Source organism: Dioscorea cayenensis, chromosome 5, assembly GCF_009730915.1.
Source record: "Dioscorea cayenensis subsp. rotundata cultivar TDr96_F1 chromosome 5, TDr96_F1_v2_PseudoChromosome.rev07_lg8_w22 25.fasta, whole genome shotgun sequence".
NCBI classification, from domain to species: Eukaryota; Viridiplantae; Streptophyta; class Magnoliopsida; order Dioscoreales; family Dioscoreaceae; genus Dioscorea; species Dioscorea cayenensis.
The window spans coordinates 2307783-2330802 of NC_052475.1; the positions used below are offsets into that span (position 1 = coordinate 2307783).

General features: G+C 33.5%; 2 protein-coding genes across 7 annotated transcripts; both read left to right on the top strand.

The window, feature by feature from the left end:
• Positions 1–6024: 6024 nt before the first annotated feature.
• On the top strand, positions 6025–18496 carry LOC120261020. Of its 5 annotated transcripts, none has more exons than XM_039268673.1 (19): positions 6025–6090; positions 7123–7200; positions 7305–7377; positions 8146–8190; positions 8281–8976; positions 9729–9867; positions 10159–10372; positions 10474–10574; positions 11186–11307; positions 11378–11469; positions 11660–11765; positions 12036–12190; positions 12872–12999; positions 14031–14161; positions 15163–15260; positions 15339–15622; positions 15795–16233; positions 17978–18132; positions 18227–18496. In XM_039268673.1, the coding sequence occupies exons 5-18, from the start codon at positions 8545–8547 to the stop codon at positions 18066–18068; spliced, it is 2532 nt and encodes an 843-aa protein (XP_039124607.1). In that variant the 5' UTR covers positions 6025–6090; positions 7123–7200; positions 7305–7377; positions 8146–8190; positions 8281–8544; the 3' UTR covers positions 18069–18132; positions 18227–18496. The 5 variants fall into 5 exon arrangements, with proteins under 5 accessions (XP_039124607.1, XP_039124608.1, XP_039124609.1 ...); XM_039268674.1 differs by having other exon boundaries at positions 8292–8976; XM_039268675.1 differs by lacking the exons at positions 6025–6090; positions 7123–7200; positions 7305–7377 and having other exon boundaries at positions 8086–8190; positions 18209–18496.
• Positions 18497–19760: 1264 nt separating this feature from the next.
• On the top strand, positions 19761–22566 carry LOC120260366 (adenylylsulfatase HINT3-like). 2 transcript variants are annotated; one of them, XM_039267827.1, is made up of 7 exons: positions 19761–19989; positions 20339–20394; positions 20504–20565; positions 21689–21826; positions 22033–22088; positions 22193–22246; positions 22319–22566. In XM_039267827.1, the coding sequence occupies exons 1-7, from the start codon at positions 19762–19764 to the stop codon at positions 22418–22420; spliced, it is 696 nt and encodes a 231-aa protein (XP_039123761.1). In that variant the 5' UTR covers position 19761; the 3' UTR covers positions 22421–22566. The 2 variants fall into 2 exon arrangements, with proteins under 2 accessions (XP_039123761.1, XP_039123762.1); XM_039267828.1 differs by having other exon boundaries at positions 20504–20561; positions 21760–21826.
• Positions 22567–23020: the final 454 nt, after the last annotated feature.

A 23020-nucleotide genomic window follows, 5' to 3' on the forward strand; every position in this document is an offset into this window, starting at 1 on the left:
AGAAGGCGTTATAGAAGTTCAAAAGATTCAATCCAGTGAGAATCAAGCTGATCTATTCACAAAATCACTTCCTAAGTGCATTCACCAAAGACTTATATACAAAATCGGGATGAGAAGACTTAAGGATGTAAGTACTTCTGATATGAGTTAAAATTTATTTATTTGAGGGGGAGACTGTAATCTTTTTCCCTTCGCCAAGGTTTTTGTCCCAATGGGTTTTTTCCGAGGCAAGGTTTTTAATGAGGCAGTAACCCTCAAATGTGCCAAGGATAGTGTACTCTTTTTCCTTAGCTAGGTTTTTTATCCCACTGGGTTTTTCCTAGCAAGGTTTTAACGAGGCATATCCTTTGATCGTAGGCATCCAAGGGGAAGTGTTATAAACAAATATTTTAATGGATGCATACTGTAGCAATTTCACTGTAGCAGCCGGCATTACTATAGCAACTTCTAGATATTCATCGTATCGCTAGCAACACCATGGCAGGGTACCCGTGTGATGCTATGGCAGGATGTCGATGCATTACTTATTCCACCAACGGGGTATTTTTGGACCGTCGGATTGAATCGATCCTGGCCGTTCATTCAACTCTTGTAACCCTATAAATACGTCCTCATTTTGTATACTTTGGAATATAGAGAAGAGAAGGAAAAGAGAGAAATAAAAGAAGAAAGAAGAAGAAGAAGTTAATTCTTCATGGTTTTTGGGTTTTTGATAAATACTCTGGCTCTCTATTTTTATTACTATCTTTACATTTATAACATATATATTCTTAATAGAACCTTAATAATAAAATAATGTATAGGATGACTTCTCCTAGTTGCAAATATATATATATATATATTACAAAATAATCTGCTCTACGTCATACATGGCTAAAGAAAAATATTTTTTTTATTATTTAATAAAAAAATTTCAAAGTAGCTAGATGCATTCAAAGTTCATAAAAAATTGCAAAAGACTATATTATCAAAAACAGTTTCTAAGAATTTAGCCATTCTTAATTAATTGAAGGTGCCTATAATGAGGGCTAAATTTATGGAGCCTATAATGCTATGTTTCTTTAGTATGAACATGAGAGCACCATATGCATTTATAAGGTACTTGATGAAAGGACATGTTTGTCATTAAACTAGAACATCAATAGAGAAAACCATTGCAATTGAAAGTCCAAATAATAGGGTATAAAGTCTCACTATCCATAATAAACAATTAGCACATGGCTGACCATTATGCATATATATATATATATATATATTACTATTACATTATGATGATTACCATTTAATGCAAATTAATTTTATTTGTATTTAATTGGGATGTGTATGAGCGACATTTGAAGCATTTATTTTATTTTGATAATGAAATAAGATGCTGATTATACTTTTACCCGCAAGTACTATTTGATGTAATATAGGCTCTAGATCTATATATGTATATTAAATCTATATATATAATATTTTATTTCTTTTTTAAGATTTTTCCCTATGTTAAAAACTTTCGATCAGTCCACATAAACATCTTTCATTATTTTTTAATTTCTTTTATATAAGTTAGAATTCAAATTTAAGACTACTTATCTAAATCTCTATTTTTTTTTAACAAATACGATAAACACATATATAATTAGGAGAATAATAATTCATCTGTATTCTCTCACTCAGCTGACAAAAAGATTAAGTTATAAATTCATTCTCACAGTCAAGACACCCTTCGGTATGTTTTGAATCAGATATCTTCGATAAATTTCTAATACTTGAAATATTTTGTTATTTATTATCGGATAAAATATAAATAAAAATAATAATTTAAAAAAAAAAGCATACTTGAAATGAATTTTAAAAATTTGTTTTTATATTTAAGGAATGACTGCAACATAACATACCAAACCAAACCAGCATGTTCCGTGAGTATAGTTAGGAAGTACTTGATCAGATAAATTTATATATCCGGGACGGAACCCTAAATGGTCGGCGGCAGGATGCAGTTGCGGTTAGAGTTGGATCAGCACGCACATTGTTAAATGAAAAAGTGATGTTTCGTATGTATGTAAGCAACAAAGGTACAAATCCAAGTCTGTGCATCAAATGAAGGGCTCTTATTCTTTTGGAGGACATTTATTATCTAAAGTTTCTAAAAACTCTTTCCTGTGTCCCTGTTGAGTTTGAATTCTTGACGGTTATCAGCATGTCACCATTGATGTCACATCGTGATCCTGCCGTCCAAAATTAATTATTTAATATTATTATTATGATGTAATTATTTGAGAAAATATTTGGTTTTGGAAAATGATTTATAGATTTGGGTGTTTTTTTACCCGGATTGTCTCCTTTGAAATTCCAATAAAACCCTTCGTTTAATTTTTTTTTCAATTTAAAAAATTTATATAATTCATTTAGATATAATTTAAAAGAGGATGGATACATAGTATTTTAATCTGAACGGTAGATTGTGATCATTAATCATATAACTCTATTTCTACTAAATCTACAGTGCAGTTTAAAAACAAACTCTTACCTATCTGTACCTCTCGCTCTTACTTACATTGTTGTCAATTATGAATATTTTATGAACACTCTAGTTGATATTGCGTATGGATTTTATTTTATTTTTATCTTCGTCTAAATAAATATAAGCATTGTTAAAGAAGAGGTGTATGCCTTTTTTAATTAAAAAAATAAATTACTTATTTTTATAAATAACTACTTTAAAAGATATGTGCTTGTGTTTTTTCCTACCACTATTTATATCATAAATTACAAATAAACTTATCATAATTGACTCTAACATAATTTTTAATTTACTTCACTATCGATTTTTCAAGATGATATACTGGAAGCTTGGCAAGAGCATACTTAATAATTTAAATTCAAAATCATTTATTTAAGAAATCACATTAATCTTAGTTACATGAACTAATCTCCTTTGGAAAATCTTGTGCATCTTTTAAAATTAAAAAATAAAACATTATAAATTTTGACAACATAAGGTGTTTAAAAATAAAATAAACATAGTGATTTAATAACTTTTATCTAAAAAAAATAAATAGAAAAACTTAAAGCTTCATAACACAATGGCATTGTGAGATTTAAGAATCCCGAGTTCAAATTCTATTGAATCAAGTAGTGAAAATAGATCCCCGGTTTATAAATGCAACCTTGTAATTTAAACTCCATATCCTTAGATAAAAACGCATTGACTAAACAATCATATTCTCTATTCATGCACATCACTCCGCCAGTTCTACATACACTGACTCATTTGTTAAAAAAAGAAAAAGGAAAACGATCAAATAACGGAATTGCTCCAAGCGTGTTTTGAGTGTTGTTGGTTGGACTCAACCAGAAGAGCACTAAATTCATGTGTGTATATCTCTTCTTATTTTTTTAAAAAAAGAAAGAAAAGAAAGAAAAGAAAGAAAGATAAAAAAGTTAAATGCCTTTTTGAAAGTCCATAACTAGAAAAACACACGTGGCTTGTGCGTAGAGCCGAGTGAAGCTAGAGTTGGAGTTGGTGCAAGTTTGGATTTGTGGGCCGCGTTCGCTTGGTGTCTGTTTTTTCACGTGCGGTTCTGTGGCCGGTGAGGGTCCATCAAGTTCGCCTTGGCCGGAGTCACATGGTCAAAGCCCAACTCATTACTTTGGTTCCCTGGTCTTCAATACATCTATATTTTGTTTAAATATATATATATATATATATATATATATATACAATTAGTCAAATCAAATTAATTTATGTGGATTGAAACACTGCAAAATTGAGAATAGTATGATATTTTTATTATTTATTTAATATGAGCCACATTTTACTTTTAATAAAATAAATTTTGATGAATTTTTTCTTTTATGTTTTTTTTTTATTTGAACTATTAGTTTTGTAGGTGTTTGACTTTAAATTAAATCAGAATAAGATACTGTGAACTCTATAAAATGATATATATCTCCTAACACATGTTCCTATATCATCGATAAAAATTTAAATTTGAAATTATTTGATGAAGCAATCTTTGCCTTTACCACTTTGATCAACTTCCATTAGTCAACCATAATTTTTTTTTGATATATATATATATTATAAAAAAATGTTTAATTCATATTTTTGAAACTTATGAAGGTAATCATCAACTTAAAATGGACTATAGATGTTAAGTGATAATAATTTTTTTAATTATAAACATAAGATGGTTTGTGATTTTAATATATATATATATTTTTTAACAAAAGGAACAAACAGTCTGAAAGCCCTGCCAAACTATCAAGGGGTGTGCACAAGCCTCGGTAGAGCAAGTGTGAGCGATGCCCGTGCATACATGGGCGTTGGGACCATTTACATATAACCACCGCTCACATCGCTTAAAAATATGCTATCAACTGAGAATCAAACTCTTATCACTCGGTGAAAAATTTTATCGATCACTCATAAATCAATAGATCATTTAGTCGTTGGTATATAATGGTTTGCTTGATGATTGTGGTGGAAAGACTACTTAGAAATTGAATGGTTTGGAATTTTGGGACAACATGGTTGATTAATACCATGTTTGTGAAAAAAAATGGAGAAAGTTGGAGCAACATGGAAACATTGACTATTTTCCGTAAATGTATGTAAAATAGTATAAAGTTATAAACATGTTTTTAATATTGGGGGCTGAAACTCAATGTGTTGATTTTGACTGTGGACTTAATTACTTGGATGGAAATAAATTGGGGTCTGAGAATGAAATAAAGTTTAGTGTTTTCTTTTGATCATGGTAAACACCATCACAATTTTTTTTTCTTTTTCTTTTTTTTTTAGGATAAATAATTACCATGAGACACTTGCCAAGAAGTGGGCAAAGTTAGAAGAGTGTGTGTGAGAAGAGCTCATATGGTCAAACCAAGGCAAATACTCCAATATATATATATATATATATATATAATTTCCTAAATTTAACCGTATAATTTATTTTTCTTTATGTCTGTTTGGATAATCCACAAACAACCATATAAATTATAGTACATAAATGTGAACCAATTAACATTGCAAAAGAAAATAATTAAAAGTTACTTTTGCTTGTATATTTTTATTAAATTTTATTTATTAAAATATAGATAAAATTTACTTTTAGTCATGTATTTGACCATATTATTTATTTATTATTTTTTTATCCACAAAGTTGAAAAAGTTACTGTATTTATGAAAAAAACTGTTCCTTAATTTTGATGTTAAGTTTATACTCTGTTTAACATATGATATTTATTTAATTACTTTTTTGACTAACGCAGCATTTAATTTTGACATGATTATCTAATGTGATTTTTGACAATATCTCATTTATCACATGGTTTTAAAAAAAATATTTTAAAAAGTCCGACTTTTGGTATAATATTTCAACATGTCACTTTACTCCGCGTAATTTTTTTTTAAATTAAAAATCATAATCTAATACATCAATATTTCCGTATTCTAATATTAATGGCGCATTACAACCATATTTGATTTTTTGTCAATCATTTAAAAAGTTTTATAAAATTAATTAATCAACTTGTACTATATAATAATTTCATGCATAACCACTTTAACAATGATAACTATTTCTATTACCAAGCAAGATTAACTCCTTCGCACAATATTAGTTGGTTGAATTTAGTAGTTTGTCAGTCTTATTAAAAGAAAATTTCACACAATTTTCTATACTGTTAATTTACATACTTGAAATATATAAACCATTTTAGAGAAAAAAAAAACGGCATTTACCTTATTAAAATATTATGTTTTTATTTACAAAATCATATTAAAAGCTTTTTATTTTTTATTTTTAATTTAAATTTTTCAGAAAAGAAAAACTTGAAAAGGTGACCGTTGTAGTATCCAGCTGTACCATTCAACAGCACTGCAGAAACAAAGATTCTTATAATAAATGCAATCATTTATTGAACACGTGGCAACGTTTCAGATGATGCTTCTTCCACAAGACTAAATCAACGGACAGGATCGTTCTTATATATATATATATATCTGGTTCTCTCATGCTCGGCTTGAATTTTCTCGTCCAAGTCTGTTCTTCGTCGCCGTCGTGCGATCGTCTCCGAGCAGAGCGAATGCTCGATCTGGTAATATATCGATCATTTTTCATGCCTTTTTGATCAGTGATCGAGTTTGTGAAGTTTTGTTATTATTCTCGGTTTATCTCTTGATGATTTTTTGCATCGTGGTTTGTGGAATTGTTGCCGTTTATCGATGAGTTCATTCATATATGGATTCTTTTGTTCTTTAATATAGTTTTGAAGATAGACAGATGAAAATCACTGTGTTTTTCTTTGTTGTTTGATGAGGTGAATGGTATGTTGAATTGTGGCCGCTTATAATTAAATGGTTTCTTTTTTTATTTTGGTTCTTTGATTTGGTTTCCGAAGTAGAAATTGAAGCCAGTAATGAAAATTTTCTTGTTTAAAGAGTTTATTGATTAATGTGGGTTAGCATGTGCACGTCTTTTGATGAATTCTTGTTACGAATCTTGATGATTTTGTGTCACCTGGAATAGTGAATGGTGGCTGTTTAATTGTTGATCACTTCCTCTTTGAATTATAGTTCTTTGATTTTGTTTTTTTTTATAATGTAGATAGGAGAAAGTACTGAATTTTTTTTGATCTAAAGTGTTTGTGAACTGAGTTTGATTTGGCTGCTGTGATGCCTAGCCCCTGGGTGCTTAGTCTAAGGATCAATCAGGTATTAATATATCATAGGATTGAAGGACTTATACATCAACCATCTTTATATTTTAAGGGGCTGATTGTGAAAGCAAATAATTTTTGACTATTGTATGAGCGTGATGGGTCCAGTCTGGTGTACATTGTGATTCTTTTCTTGTGATATAATGTTTTTATATTATGTTATAGTTTGATCTTCCTTTTATAGAAAGTTATCTTGTTGTTTCTATCTTTACAAAATTGTGTTTGTGCTGATGAGGTATGTATGTAGCTAATCAGTTTTTATGTAAAAGCCGCGCTTCTTTAATCTTAACTGATAAATGTTCTTCTGCATTATATATGTACAGATACTAACTTGGTTACTCGAATTCCTTTGATATTTCTCTTATTTTCTCTCTGAGTTTTACTGGAGCTTCAAATCCTTATGATATGCAGACCATAGTTACTGAAGGAGTTCTTTTTTTCCTCCCTCAGAGACAATAGCTAACAGGAAAGCAGTGATTGCAGCGATAGGTTAATTGCTATGCTTTTTGAGCGTGAAACGATTATTGTTCTGCTGCCTTTCTCAGCAATCTAATGGATAGTCAAGCCTATGTATACATATTTCTTGTTTGCAGGAGTTTGCAGTTTCTTCACATTTCAAAATAGCCAACAAATATTGAAGAGCAGGGATAAGTAACATTAATGCAGGTTGGCCTGCCTGGGATTATTCCTTCTTTTGCAGTGAGAAATTTGCTTGATCTTGACACTTTTTTCTCCTGCATGTCAAGCATGCATTAACCGTGAGAAATTTTTGCAATGGCATCAGGGTGGTCATAGCTAGAGCTTAGTGAAGATGTCTGAGTGAATTTAGATGACTTGATGACCCATGATATCTTTAACATGGGGCATTTGGAATCTTCAAGAGAGTTTAGTGAGAATGTTAAGGCATTAATGCACTATGCTTCTAACTTGTGGCACAAACTGCATGTTTTAGGATGTTAAAATGAAAAAAAAAAAAATGCAGATATGACATTACTTTAAAATTTCACATTTTTGTTGATATATTCAATACCAAAAGACTTTTATCTTCAAAAATTTCTATCGCCAAGATCTGGACATGCTTTTCAGTTAGTTTTTTTTTGAAGTGTATCCTCTCGACACTGTAGACATTGAGGATAAACCATAGCCATTTTCATCTGAGGTGACTAGCAGTATTAGTGGCATATGATTTTGAGTAGGACCATTAGGCCATTCTTATTAATCTCTTTCTTTACTTCAATTTTCATCCGTTAATTGCTACTTCAGGGCCAGTACATTGCTGGCATCTTAATCTCTTGGCTAGTCCTCTTCATATATTATCTGTTACTGTCATCTCGCTTTTGATTATATCCTTGATAAGGGAATGCCAGTTTCTGTGCTTTCCTCTTTGTTTGTTTCCCTGAATTATAAGATCTCTTATAACCTGTTTATGAGCAGGGGATGGTCAAAATTTCAACTGTCGTAGTTCCTGCCACAAAGAAGGTAGTGTGCAACCAGCAGCTTTCTTATATTTGTCAAACAATGGTTGAAAATTTGTAGAGTTTTAATTACTAACTGAGCTTACTGCTCAAGAACTTTTGCAGGTTCAGACGGATCATGGATGCATGCAGCCTTCCAATTCCAGGATCTATGGATCAACTTCAGGCGATACACAACGCTGCATTTTTCATATTTACGCGTTTGATTCGCAAAATTCTTCACCATAATCGATTTTAAAGTTAATTCTTAGTTTTTTTTAGGTGTAATTAATAAATATAAAAAAGAATATCTTTTTTGTCTGCTGGGAAAGTAAAGAAGCCAGACTTTCTGGCAGCAAAAGCAACCATAACTTGGTAGATGCCCTATAGCCTTCCACATGACTCCAAGAATTCCACGGCTCCGTCCACCAGCATCTCAACAACTAGAATGGAACCTTTCTCGCCCCTTCTCCTCCCTTCTAAACCACCAGACCTTGCCCAAGCTCCACCCGGTTCCAACCCCAACACCATGGCGTTCATCGGTATCAGAGCTCTGAGGAGGACCACCGTTCTCGTGGGCACGCTCAACATCGCCGTAGCAGTCGCCGGCACTCTTCTCGTGGCTCTGCTCCTCCGCCGCTGCGGTGCTAGGTTGAAGTTCTCCGTTGCTGCTGTTTCGATAGCTGCTGCTGTGAAGGTCGGGTGCATGCTGGCGACGGGGATCTCGCAGGGGGTCATGGCTTCTTTCATCGCCAGGCAACCCATCGACGGTTCCGTTCGCGAGGACATCGACTTCCGGCGAGAGAGAAAGGTAAGCATTCCATTTAAAGCCAGTCTAAAATATTTACGGAAAAAAAAATGGTATTTATTACAAAAGCAGAGGGGTAACAAGTAATTTGCATATAAAAGTTGCTGCTTGATGGACACATTCCCCATTCCCAATTCCTACTAACTCGGTGGTTCATCTGAATCCATCTCATCTCCCCTTCCCCTCCGGCCAAGAATCTATGGCCAAGCTCCAGACCCTAGCCTCTCAAATTTAAGATCCATTTTATCATTGTTCTCTCCTGGTGCCGATGGGGGACTTGGTGCCGGAACGCACCTCGCTTGTCCTTAGTCTGGGGAGTGTCAGATGGGTCTCTCTGTTGCTTGCCATTGGGAACCTAGTTGTTGCCCTCCTTGGTATCTATCAAGTCGTCCTTTTGGTCCCGAGCTGCTACGGTAGAATGAGGTTCTCGATTATGGTAGTTGCAGTCTTCGCTGGGCTTCGGATCTTGTCCTTGGTCCGGGCTGGGCAAGCTCAGCTAGCAACCGCGGAGACCATTATTGGAAACAACGTTGATAACTCTGTCATTCCTCATTCTGTGATCCGCCAGGAGAGACGGGTATTATGTTGAAGGAAGTTGATTTCTTTTTGGATGAATCTCATATATATATATATATATATATATATATATATATATATGAATACATTTATGTGATTTGTAAGATTATTTGGTATGTTTTGATTGTCGAGTTTCATATAGATCATCCTATTAATTTGTCAAGTTTCTTGATGGATAGATGAGGTATCGAAGATGGCTTTGGTGGGCGAGGATTGGATCAGTGGTGACTATATTGCAGTTTGTGGGAGTTCTTTACTTGATGCTTGTCATGGCTAAGAGTCTTTCTTATTATGAAAACACAAAGGACTGCTTCTTAGGTGAGTTCTAGTCTTCTTTTTTGGCATTGTTAGTGTGCATGCCCCTTCTTGGGCGAGCTCTAGTCCTGGCTTTTTGTCTATTTTTCTTGTTTTAATGAACTATACAGTATTATATACTTGATCATTGCTGACGAGAAGTTAGTTCTGACATGTGGTGAAAAATTGTACACTGAGATTCTCCTATTGGCCATATACTTTTAATTCTATACAAATTATGCAGTATATCTTATTAGGAGTCAGTGATATCATGTTAAATTTTAGTTTAGCATGTTTACCCTTCTGATGGTTCAGGAAAAGCTGGGAAGGGTGGCAAGCACACTTTAATAGTGTCTTATCTTATCCTGGTGTGGCTACTGGTCATCATACAGTGCTTTACAGGGTCCGATGTGCTAAGATGGAGATCATTTTATGCAACTCATGATACAGCATGGAAAGCTCACTACCAGGAGGTATTTGATTATGGAATTCGAGAGGCTTTGTGCTGTCTAGGGCGTATGAAATACCTGTAGGGTTCTCTCTAAAATTAACTAAAAGTTTAACTTTTATTTGCTATATTTTTTTGAATTCATCCTATTTTCTTCTTTTTTTCCTTTTCTTTTTATTCAGGAGTGTTTTAGAAGAAGATGAGGTGTGCTCTGTAGCCAGGCTGTTGGGTGATCTTGTGGCATATCGTGCATCTGGCACAGGACATCTAGAGCTCTTGGCAGGTTCTTCTCCTTGAATTGTAACATCATGATATAATCATATGACTCTATGATGCTTTATTATGTTTGTTTCAATTTTTTTTCTTCATGCTGTTTTTTTTCGCTTTTACTCCATTCTTAGTGTTATATGATTATATCATAGAGTCATATGATGTATATCATAATACTTTGACATAGATAAAAATATTTCTCACATTATATTTTAATATGAGAATGCGATGCAATGGTAGTCGGTAATACTTGAGTTAGTATACTTGAATTGATCTCTTATCTGGTTGAAATCTTGAGTTTGATCAACAGAAGGTATATTCATGTGGTTGAGTCACTAAAGCGAGAAACAAGCATAACCTACCAGGGCACTGATTAACATGAACTTGAGCGGAGTTTGATCAAGATTAGTTCTTTAAGTCCTAGCTCTATGACTATGGCTTTAGGTAAAGAAGACATAATAGATGTAAAACTCTTGATTGACCATAATGTGAATGAGAATGTTGACCCTTTTTTTTTTCCATTCTTATAATTGAATGTAATTTTATTTTATTTTTATTTATTTATTTATTTATTTTTTTGTGTTAAGGTTATTGCAGTGGGTCTGATATTATATTTTTCTGCAGGACTTGCTTTATTACAAAAACATAAGAATTCTCCAAAGTCATGTAGCGAACTTATAGAGGCACCAGAAGAACGTATTCGAGATGGTGCTGCTTATCATCAGTTTGCTGAGGCTGCATACACAGTTATGAGTATTTTGAGGCATTTCATCTGGCCACGGCATCTTGTTTGACTTTATTTGATTTCCTGTGCAGGGACCATTACTCGATCTTGGAAGAAATCCTGTCCTATTTCCATGTGTGTGGCTCCACAGACAAGGGGTTTTAACTCCTTGGTCTTGGACAAGGTTCCTTTACTGGCCATTTGAAAGACTGAAACTGCAGTTCTCTTTTGTTATTTATGTATAGCAGCATTGGAAACCTTCCAAGAGTTTGACTGTGCACTTATGTGTTTTGCTCTTGTATTACCTGCCTGTGTGTATTCCTATATTCATTTAATTGAAGTGTTCCATTTTTATTCCTTTCTTTGTGTTGTAGGCGACCCATGCTAGAAGGTGATAACTGGTGGCGTGGACATGCAGCTGCCTTTTTAAAATATGTTCGTCTGTCTCCAAATGCTCTTCGCCGTGGGCGTGTTAGTCAAGTGAGCATATCTTTGCCCTACCTTATGATTTCTAGTGGTAATTCATCAAGACGAAAACTAGCTAAGTGTTAGTATCATAATATTTTTCAAATTATTACCAAAATACAGGATGCTGTTCTTGGAAAACACATTGGAAAACACACACACACCAACATATATATGCTTGCAGATACATGCATGTGAACATGCATGCACTTGTCAGTTACCCAGTCAGGAGTTCACCATATTTTTATATTTTATTTACGCATGGCTGTTTTTGTTGTACATCAGACAAAGCGTGAGGCTGCGTACTTTATTGTGGTTTTGCATGATCAGAAGGTGGTAGTCATTACTGTAAGGGGCACCGAGACTCCTGAAGACCTTTTAACTGATGGTTTATGCAGAGAATGTGCCTTGTCCATGGCAGATTTGGATGGGTTGATAAAGAAAGTCTCTCTCTCTCTGCTTTTGTGCCTTTTCATCTTTTTTTCTCTTGTTTGTGCGTTTGTTACTTTGATATATTATCTGAACTTCCATTTTGCTGAAAATTAGGCTTGTTGGATATGTTATTGTTTTGTTCTCATCATGCATATTCCTATTTAATAATATATTGGCTATCTTTGTGTCACAATTTTATATTATACCTATTTCTAGTATTTACTCTCTTTAGATAGATGAGAATATATAATCAGTGCCCTTCTATTTTGTTCTAATCATGCATATTCCTATTTAACATGTCTGCATATTGGACTTCTTTCTATTGCAAGTTTATATTATACTCTATAATTTCTAGCATTTACTCTCTTCAGATAGATGCAGAATGTATGGTTAAATGTATTTTCCTGGTCAAAAAGAGTATTCGAGCAATCTCTGATACTATTATTTTTCTATTGAGTAGATTTGGTGGTAGACCTCTGTAATTGAACTATTGTGACTGTCAATTTAAAAGCAACCACAACTGAAGGTTTTAAATATGCAGTATGCCACTTTTGTTTGAACTTGCATCTTCTTGACTGTCATTGTGTGCTAGCCTGTTTCTTATGGAGTTGCTATTTCTTGTCAATATCATTTTTCTTCTGTTTTGTGTGCCAACTCTATCCTCATTTGCGCCTGTTTTCTTTTTACAGTAGTGACCATTTACACCACAGTGTGCGAGAAAGAGTTCTCTCTTCTTTCCCTCATTATGGGCACTCTGGAATAGTTGAATCTGCTCGAGAGCTCTTCATGCAAATTGATGGACAACCTGGTGATGACGGTCAGGATTGCTTCATCTCAATATAAATATCTGTGGGCCTTCAGTGATTTATTTGTTTCACTTATGTTTCTTCTGTTAGCTTCCATTTTTCTGCATCCAAAGTTTGAGTTATGTTCCCAAGATTCATGGTTTTTAACATGGATTTAGTTCTAAATGTACCTGAAGGTGCCTATTTCATACGCCATGTCCTGAAAGTGATTTTTTCTCCTCATTACTTTCGTTTAACTAGAAGGCAAACAAAAGCTATATTACCTTTACTCCTGGTCACATAGCATGAGTGCGGGTTTTCCACTTAAATTAAGAAAAAGAAATACATAAAAGTGTGTAAATTTATACACATAGATGCATTGAAGTTTCTGGAATTGTATGTATCTATGCTGGGTTTGGTAAATGTAATTCAATTGTGTCATTGGGCACTAAGAACCACGTAAAGTCATTTGCCTTTAGTATTATCTGCTTGTCTATTCTTGAATGAAAAATTGGCTAAGAAAGTTTCCCTGGATGATTAATTATGATGTATGTCCAGAGGATGCACTCTACCGGCCTTATACTTCTTATATTTGGTTCATGGTAGTTGCAGGAACCATTCATTTTGTTGAAATTATGAGTTTTTATGTTACATATGATTATTTAATTCTAATAAAATGGCCTGTTATACTTCTAGCTTTGGAAGAATAAGCCTTACAGTTTCTCATTTGAAGGATTTTAGAACAACTTGCAACTTTATGTTTTTATTTGAAAGTAACGTTTTGAAGGGATAAGCTAAATTTTAACCTTAATCACTTAGCATAGACAGAATGAACATTGATTTCTGGTGAAATTTGTGCCCTAGAATATGTTTACCACAGGTTATATATATTCTTAATACTGGCTGTATGACACAATGAAGTTCAAATATGCAATTCCATATTCACTAATTTCATGCAACTATAAAGAGCTATCTGATGGATGTTACTTGGCATGGGAAATCATGCCATTTCAATTATTTTGGATGATACTTTTGCATTACATTAGAATGTATGTATCTGCAGATAGCGTATCAACTGAAACTACTGGATTTCTATCTTCCTTGTTGGGAGTGGGATGTGAGTGCCAAGGATATCAACTTCGTCTTGTTGGGCATTCTTTAGGAGGTGCTGTTGTGACACTCTTAGGAATTAGGGTAAGCATTTACTATTTAATTGTAAGATTTATTTACACAATTTCCTTGGACGAAATATTGTCAAGCATGACCATATCTGGAGCTTGCCTGCATTAATTCAAATGAAGTGTTTGTTTTTTATTTCATTTATCATATCTTCTTATAGAACTCTATAACTAGTTTGTCATGCAATGCCACTATTTAGAAATTGCATAGATCCCCTTTTTTTTTGGGAGGGCCTCAGTCGCATAGACCCTTTTTTTCTTTTTGTAGTGGTTTTTTTGGGGGGGGCGGCTCAGTTGCATAGACCCTTTTTTTTCCCCCTGGGTTTAGTTAGAATAAATGATATTTTTAAATTTTCAGAGAAATATCTGCATTAGTGTGTCCACCAAGCAGCTTCTATGTTTCAATTTGATTTTATGTTACATGTTCATTTTCCACATCTGTGCCTCCATTGAGGAGTTTGGATTCATTTTGTGATCTTGCTACGTTGTTCCCTTAATTTAATTTATGTTGCAACTTTTAATTAGCTTGTTGATTATTACTTTTAGTTGTTGATTGTCATTAAGCATATGAGATGTTTGGACAGATTTTCTCTTCTAAAAAAGACTGAATTAGCTGAAATCACTGTAGTTTTTGATTTTCAATCTAAAATGATTGTTCAGTTGGTTTGGTTGTTATAATTCTAAACCGGTTTTTTTTTTTCAGTCAACCAACCTGATTGAATGACTTGATAGAAATTTTTGGATAGAAATTTTTTCATTCCTATAAGCATCTAACTTAAACAGAGTACCTGGATATCTGAAAGAAATTTTTGGATATCCAAACTCCCGAACGCAATAAAGTGTGGCTCAATGCTACTGAGTTATTTAACTTGCTAGAAAAAAATCATTTAAGTTTAGGTGGACTTCTGGATGTGATAATCTTTTTTCCTTTTCTATACCAAGTACTTGTATTATTGCTGAGATCATTTTTATTTAATGCATGGAAAAGCCCATCTCATGAGTCTTATTATTCAACAGTTATATCGAAGGTATCCTAATTTGCATGTCTATGCATATGGGACTCTTCCTTGTGTAGATTTTGTTGTAGCTGAAGCATGTTCAGACTTTGTTACCACGTGAGTATGCCTTTGTGGATAAAACTTACAATTGAAGTGTCTATTCTTTTCCTTAATTGGCTCAGCCTAATGTAGCAGCAACTTGTTTCTTCACAGCATAGTATACAATGATGAGTTCTCTGCACGGCTTTCAGTTAATTCTATATTGAGACTCCGTTCTGCTGCAATCACTGCTCTTTCAGACGGTTCCTCAGCTGATAAAGCAGTGATATTCAAACTTGCCCGAAAGTTTCTTGCAAATAAATACCCTGAGAATAGGGAAAGCCATAATGTTGCTGCTTCATCGTTTCCAGCTAACTCCAATAATTTTGATGATAATAACAATCTGTATAAGAGGAGGCCTTCTTTGTACACTAACAATGGTGGGTTACTGGCTTATGGTCATCTGGTTTATTTTGCATTGAATATCTCTACTTGTATGGTTTTATTCCATTATTAACTGTGAAGAATTTGTATGAGCTACCTGCAGGTATTTCTTCAAAACAGGGGTTTCTCAGAATTTTATTTCTTTTTTTTACCAAACTCTTCCTGCAGGTGGCAACCAACTGAACCAGGACCTATTTCAGGGGGAGGAGGCTTCCTTTGCCAATGATTCAGCTCCAGACATGATTACTGGAATCTTCAATGAAAATAAAAATGCTGAAATTTTGAGTTGTAGTAGTATATGTGGATCTGGCTCCTTTAAGCAAAGAGGTTTTGAAAGCACTGGTAATTTGATGTCTTATGGGGAATTGGCCTCTCAGATTGTTGACAACCCCCCTTCAAATGAAGTGTCAGCTGGTGAAACCCCAGAAATGTATCTGCCAGGCCTCATTATTCATATATTACCAGAACCAAAAAATCTATTTTCTCTTTGGAGAGGCTGGAGCATTTACAACAGAGATGATCAATATAATGCTTATGTTGCAGACAGGGAAAGCTTTAAAGATATCGTTGTGTCTCCCTACTTGTTTCTTGATCATCTGCCATGGAGGTAATTTCTCTCTACCATCCATAAATCATCATATCATGAGTTAATGGCTGATGCAGGCTTGTAGGTGTTAGAAGCACATGCTTTATCTTATTAACTAATTGTTATGAATTTTGATGAAATAAAAGGATGAGAAAAGATGCCCAGGGGCGTATAATATTTTAATCATATAATGCAAATTTTCTGTTAGAAAACTGTTGACTAGCTATCTGCTTAGTTTCATTGGTCAGTTTATTTAAACATGTCCTCGGATATGGGTGATGTTATTTTATTCAAAAGCTATTCATGCCATACCTCAAAAATACTGACATTTAGCAAGTAAACATTTAAATACAGTCGGGATCTCTAACTCAGAATTTTGTGTACACATCTTCAAAATTCTTGCTATATTTATCTGTTAGCTTTGTGCATTTATGCTCAATGGTCATATGAAAAGTGGGTTGAGAGATCCGAGACCACATTTTGGTTCTCTCAATTTTCCAGCATTTCAAACATGTCAATTTTCAAGAAGGCATGCAAAACGCTGGCCTTTATGCTTCAGTTTCCAGTGCATGGCTGGCTATTCTTGGGAGGATAGAAGCATGGAATTTGTATTCAGATTGGTCCAAATCATTAGGATGTATGACTCCATTTTTGTGTTGGTTAATCGCTTATCCAAAATGGTGCATTTTATTCCTTGTCAGATGATTGATGATGCTAAGCATGCAGTTAATTTGTTCTTTCGTTAAGTAGTGCATTTATATGGTTTACCAAATAGCATTGCGCTGATTGAGGTGTTAAGTGCACTAGTTATTTTTGGAAGCATTATGGGCTAAGATGGGTACTAAGCTTTAGTTTTCTAGTGCCTATCATTCTCATACGCGGGCAAAAGATAAGATGTAAACATGAGTTGGGTTACCTTGTTCATTGTCTTGTGTCTGACCATTATTAAGCGCAGGATGTATTGCTCCCTCAAGCCAAGTTTGCTTGTGATAGTTCAATAAACCATTGCATCTGCATATCTTCTTTCTAATCGGTAACGGGTAGCACGCCATACACATTTTGACTTTGCACTACACATTCAGTACATCTGATGTGTAGGCCAAAATTATTTCTAGCAATGAACATTATAAGCAATAGGCTGACCTTCACAAACGGCATATGAAGTTTCAGGCCAACAACAGAGTACTTGTGCATTAACAACTAAAGCAAATTTTATAGTAATTTTTTTATGTGTTCCATCGTAAGATCTAAAATTTACAATTTGAAATTTGGATAGGCACTTTTTATGCAGGTTGGCATGGGTAAAGGATTTCTATGTCAGTAAAAATGTTAGTGAATCCATTAGAGTTGGCACTTGTTACTAGTTTTGGGTAAAATGGAAGAGGTAACTTGGATTTGGATGAAGGATGGATATCTCAAGAAGAACTGCAAAAATTAGTCTCTCACTTGTGGGAGACTTAAATTTCTGGAGTTGCGAGGTTTATATAGGAGAGGAACTGATGCATTTTGAGTTTTTGAATTTTAGAATAATAACAAACTTGGTTTTCATGTTTGCTTCTGGCTTATTGTGAGCGCAATAGTTTGTATTCCATCCTATTTAAGAGTGTTGGCAATAGCAAAATGGTGGGTTGTTTAACCCATCAGTTCATGTGATTATCATACATGGTTCTTTGTTTCCTTTGAATTTTCATGTTCCTTTGCAAAGCTTGCATCAATTATCATCTCAGGTCTTGGATTTATTTACAGAGTCAATGAACTTTTTCAGGTGCCATGCCGCATTGCAAAGAGTTCTACAAAATAAAAAATCTCAGAGCCGAAGGAATGATGATTTGTTCAATGAAGTGGTCATAGTCTGAAGACTCTGAACCAAACACAGGAACTTAGATCTCAAGCTGAAGGTTATCTCCTGCTGACATAATTGTAAGGATTGTTTCAGGTTCAGTATGATTTATTTTCCTTTTAGCATAGAAGATGATTGTTTTAAAAAATAAAAAAGATTTGTTCATCGGTGTAGGAATCAAAGTCCTCTTCGTGTAAACTGGTCGATCGATCATTCATCGTAGTAGGCCGGATATCATAAAGAATCCATTACCGTCATCAAGCAGAAGTGGCAGGACTTACATGATCATGTAATTATTGACTCAATTAAAATTATGTTGTCAAATAAGATTGTTTACATAAAGTAGGTGCACTAACTAGAGAATATATTCTCTTCTTACAAGATGAATACTCTGTATTATATATATGACCAATGTAACCGGGCAAATTATATTATTCAGAATAACTATAGAGATCTCAAATCAAAAGAAAGTGGGAACAGAATAAAATCTATAGAAAAAGAAAAATTAGTTTGCTGATTCTTAGAAATGTACGCTTGAAAAATTTTAGGCCATTTGTAGAAAACTGATGCAAAGAAGAGCACTGGATCCACATGTTGATGAAGAGAATAAGTTGATAAAGGAAAAAAAAAACATAATAATTCTAGATTGATAAATTGTTATTATCACCAAATCGTTGGAATTAGAGGCCCCTCTTTTGTAGAAAATATAGATCTACAGCACAAACATTTATTTTTAATAATCAATTAAATATTCGTAAAAGAATTTACCATTTTATGCTTAAAATATCAAATACAAGAAAAATCCCTTGTAAGATTTTTTATATATAAATATTTTGCAATAAATCAGGATTATCTATTAACCATAAACATCATAATTGCAAAAGAGAGACTCTAAACCAAAGAATATAAAACACTAATACAATATAAATAAATAAAAAAGAAAAAATAGCAAAACAATTTGCACATTTGAAGGGTAGAATGATGGTGATCTACAAAATTCATAAAAAAAAAATAATAAAAGAAGCACAAATGAAAAGAAAATGGGAGGAGGAGAAAGAAATCAAAGACTCCTTGGGGGATTCAACTTCTCTTGTTTTAAACTTCATTCTTTTATTTCTAAACTTCATTCTTTTATTAGAAATACTCAAACACAGGTTTAGATGAATGGGGGTAATGATTCATATACACAGGGCCTCGTTACCCATTCTAATTAAAAAATAAGTATACAAAAGAAAAATTCACAATAAAAAAAGAATTTTATTTCAAATCAAATATGATTATTCTTATTTTTTATTTTTTATATTTTATTTATAATTTAAAAATATTAAAATTGGATATTGTACTAATCATCTCTTACTTCAATTCTAACAACCTCAGTCATATCACTCAAGTGTAATTTACTGTAAAAACAACATTAATTTTTTTCTTTAACTATGATTATATTTTTAATAAATATCCATTTAAAAAAATATATATATAAACTCAATGCACCTTGTATATATTTATCCAAAATAGAGAAATAAATTAATATTAAACAAAACCATCTACATATTTTTTAATAAATTTACAACAGGAATGATTAAACTAGTAAAAATTTTAAGTTCTCAATAAATCCCAATTCCACAAAAAAGCAAAAAAATTTGTCTCGGGATCAGCAATTAGAACCAAACCAATCTGGAGGCAGTAGCGTGCATTGGGTGCTGTGTATAATGGCGATCTCTCTTGAGGAATCCATTCTCAAGGTCGCTGCTCGCTCGTTGATGGAGCGACACCAGCGCCGGCTCGCCGTCACCGGTTCCCACACCCGCCCTACCGTCCCTGGAACCGTTGATCCGCTGCGTTGCTCTCCGAGTTCCATTTCGCCTTCGGCTGCCTCTGCCGGAGACGATGGCTGCGTTTTCTGCAAGATCGTCGGAGGTGAATCCCCTGCTTTCAAGGTAACCAAGTGCGATAATCCATTGCGTTATTGCTTGTGTTGTTTGTTTTGCGTTTTTTTTTAAATAGTTTGGCCAATTTTGATGCTTTTCTGATCGCCAATTTCTCTATTTCTATGGCTGTGGTGAAAAGTTGTGATCTTGATCTTTATTGAAACTTCGTTTTAGAATGGAGTAATTGCCTCAGTGTTTACTTTTCCTTGAAGCAAATCACTGGTAAGGAGATTGAGTTGACTATTAATGTTACTGATTTTGGATTAGTTAGGCAGTTAAATGGTGTGGTGAATTTGATGCATGGTTGATTATATCAGTTGTTTATATATGGTTTCTTATTGATTTGCTCTTTGTGCAGCTTTATGAAGATGATATATGCCTGTGCATTTTGGATTCCAACCCGCTGAGCAAGGGGTAAGGTACTATTTTGCTGGTATGCAAAACGCTTGCAGCTTTGTATCATTTGGGATGGATGTATTCTTGTGCTTTAATTGCCTCATATTTGTGTTTTTCTCTTCTGTAGGCACTCGCTTATCCTTCCAAAGTTGCATTTTTCTTCTTTGGAAGTGACTCCTCCTTCTGTGGGTATCTGTTGCTCCTATCTTAAAAGCTAGTAATGTTGTTCAATAGTTTAGTTAGCTTAACAGTCACCTCCATTTATTTTAAGTCTGATGCCAGGGTGGCTCTAGTGAAGGAAATTGAAAGAATGTTCATCTTCTTTGATTGTCTGCTATAAAGTAGATACACTGAGTTTTCTGCCCATTTTGTTAGATACAGGTTAAGGATTTCTGTTTACAGTTTAGGTTTGCACTAGTGTAGATTTCCTCCTTGCATGTTTATCATTGTAATTGAAAGGAATATATCTTATTTTTTAATGGAACACACGCGCACACATATTTTTGTCGTGTTTTTTCTATGCACTAAACGATGTGATTTTTCTCCTTGTTGGCCTTTCTCTTCTTTGCTATCTAATCTCTGCATTAGGCCTTGCTCTTGTTATTTTACCAATGCAAAATCTTTCTTGACCAGGAATATTATTTTGCATGCAGTTATGCATCTAATTTTCTCTATGTAGAGGCTGTAGAGCCAATTTGGAAAAAGAGATTGATCCCTGCATAGTTAAGGAATTTAAATAATAATTCCATTCGTATGAAACTAATCATTTTATCGATGGTGTTGTTGTTGTTGTCCATTGAGAGTTTGATTGATGCAGAGTTTTGGTCTCAAGTGTAACACACACATGACATTCCGATCTTTAAAACTAGCAAATAATTTATGTTGAAGAACAAAGTGATGGAAGCCTGATCTTTTTTGTCTTAATACTCATCCCATACTTATTTATCCTTCATCTTTTATGTTAACATCTTAATTAGCATATGAAGTTTCATACTGAGCCTTCTCAGTTGAGTAATGCCTTTGTCCAATACTGAGGCTTTCCACTTAATATGAACCCGAATGCAGTTCTGAAAATGATTGCCACCCTCATAATTTACTCCATTCATAGGGGACCACCTTGTTTTTGATTATCATGTATCCACCATGGTAGCTGACCCTTACAGTAGCCCTTTAGAATCAGCATAAGCTGCTTAATACATATTGCATTCCTGATATCGGTCTTCAGAACTAGCATGGATGATTTATTTGATCGGAATGCAATTTGTTCTTATGACAAATGTTTGCTAGTGTCTGTTTACATGGCTTTTCTCAGCTTCTGAGGAATGTCTTTATAAACAATCAGTGGGAGGATATGGAAATCACCTGTTCAAATATCATATGCAGATTGTAGCAGCCATGAGTTCAGCTGTGCCTTTTCTTAGCAAGGCAATCATGAAAGCTACTCATTGTGGTAAGTAGAGTTTAACATGGTCAAATTTCCTTGTTTGCACAAATAATTACTGTTCCTCTCTGGATAGACACTTATGCTAATGAAGAACCATGACTAAGCTGATATTCTTTAGTGAAGTCTTGAGTTATAATAATTATAGTAGTGTGTTTTTTTTTAATTGATTCTTATTCAATATTCTGATTTTCTTCAATTGTGGAATGATACAGACTCATTTAACCTTTTGGTTAATAGTGGTTCAGCTGCAGGACAAGTAATATTTCATGTGAGTTAAATTTTCAGCTTCGACTCTAAAAATGGGCATTGACTGTAAAAATTATACATTCTAGTGAAACTTCTGTATCAATTTGCTGCATCCCTTTACTGCAGACTCATTTCCATATTATTCCCCGCAAAGCAGGTGACCAGTTATGGCCTTCTGAGGTAATCACAGCTTCATACAAAACTCTCATTTTGAATAAATTTAATTCACTGATATAATTATACAACATGCAGGGTGTGAGACGATGCCTTATTGAAAATAATGAGGAAACCTTCGACCTTGTGCGATGCATTAGACAACGGCTTGAGTTTTCTACTGAGGCAGTGTTTGGTTGAATGTAATTGTGATTACAATGGAGTTTCAGTTACATTGATATTTGGATTTTAAAGTACAACAGAGTCAATTCTAGTGTTTGGTTTGATATTAATACAAATGCAGTGTTTGGTTGAATGTAATTGTGATTACAATGGATTTTCAGTTATATTGATACTTGGATTTTAAAGTACAACAGAGGCAATTCTAGTGTTTGGTTTAATATTAATACAAATGTTATATTATTTGATTATGTATTTGATGGGAGTGATTTGTAAATTTAAATTTAAAAATCGATATTATTTAAGTGAATAGATATTATTTTAGTAATAATAATAATAATAATAATAATAATAATAATAATAATCATTATAAATTTTCAATCGCATTAGCTATAATTTTATTATTAAATTAATAATTAAATTTATTCTTATATTTTATGATTAAATGGATATTATTCATGTATTGCTTCCTTGTAATTAATATTATCATGTAATTAACATGTATCTCTTTAACTATTATGAGGCTTATTATTACATTATTTTTTGGATAAATACTCACTATTGTATCATTATTTGTGTTATTATCTAAGTTTCCTTCATCCCCAGCTTCCTCCTTTCACA

Coding starts and splice junctions, on each gene's coding strand:
- LOC120261020 (XM_039268673.1), top strand. CDS start 8,545: ATGCCCTATAGCCTTCCACATGACTCCAAGAATTCCACGGCTCCGTCC. Junction 12,191..12,871: donor GATTTGGATGGGTTGATAAA/GAAAGTCTCTCT, acceptor TTCTTTTTACAG/TAGTGACCATTTACACCACA. Junction 14,162..15,162: donor TGACACTCTTAGGAATTAGG/GTAAGCATTTAC, acceptor ATTATTCAACAG/TTATATCGAAGGTATCCTAA.
- LOC120260366 (XM_039267827.1), top strand. CDS start 19,762: ATGGCGATCTCTCTTGAGGAATCCATTCTCAAGGTCGCTGCTCGCTCG. Junction 19,990..20,338: donor GTGAATCCCCTGCTTTCAAG/GTAACCAAGTGC, acceptor CTCTTTGTGCAG/CTTTATGAAGATGATATATG. Junction 20,395..20,503: donor TCCAACCCGCTGAGCAAGGG/GTAAGGTACTAT, acceptor TCTCTTCTGTAG/GCACTCGCTTATCCTTCCAA.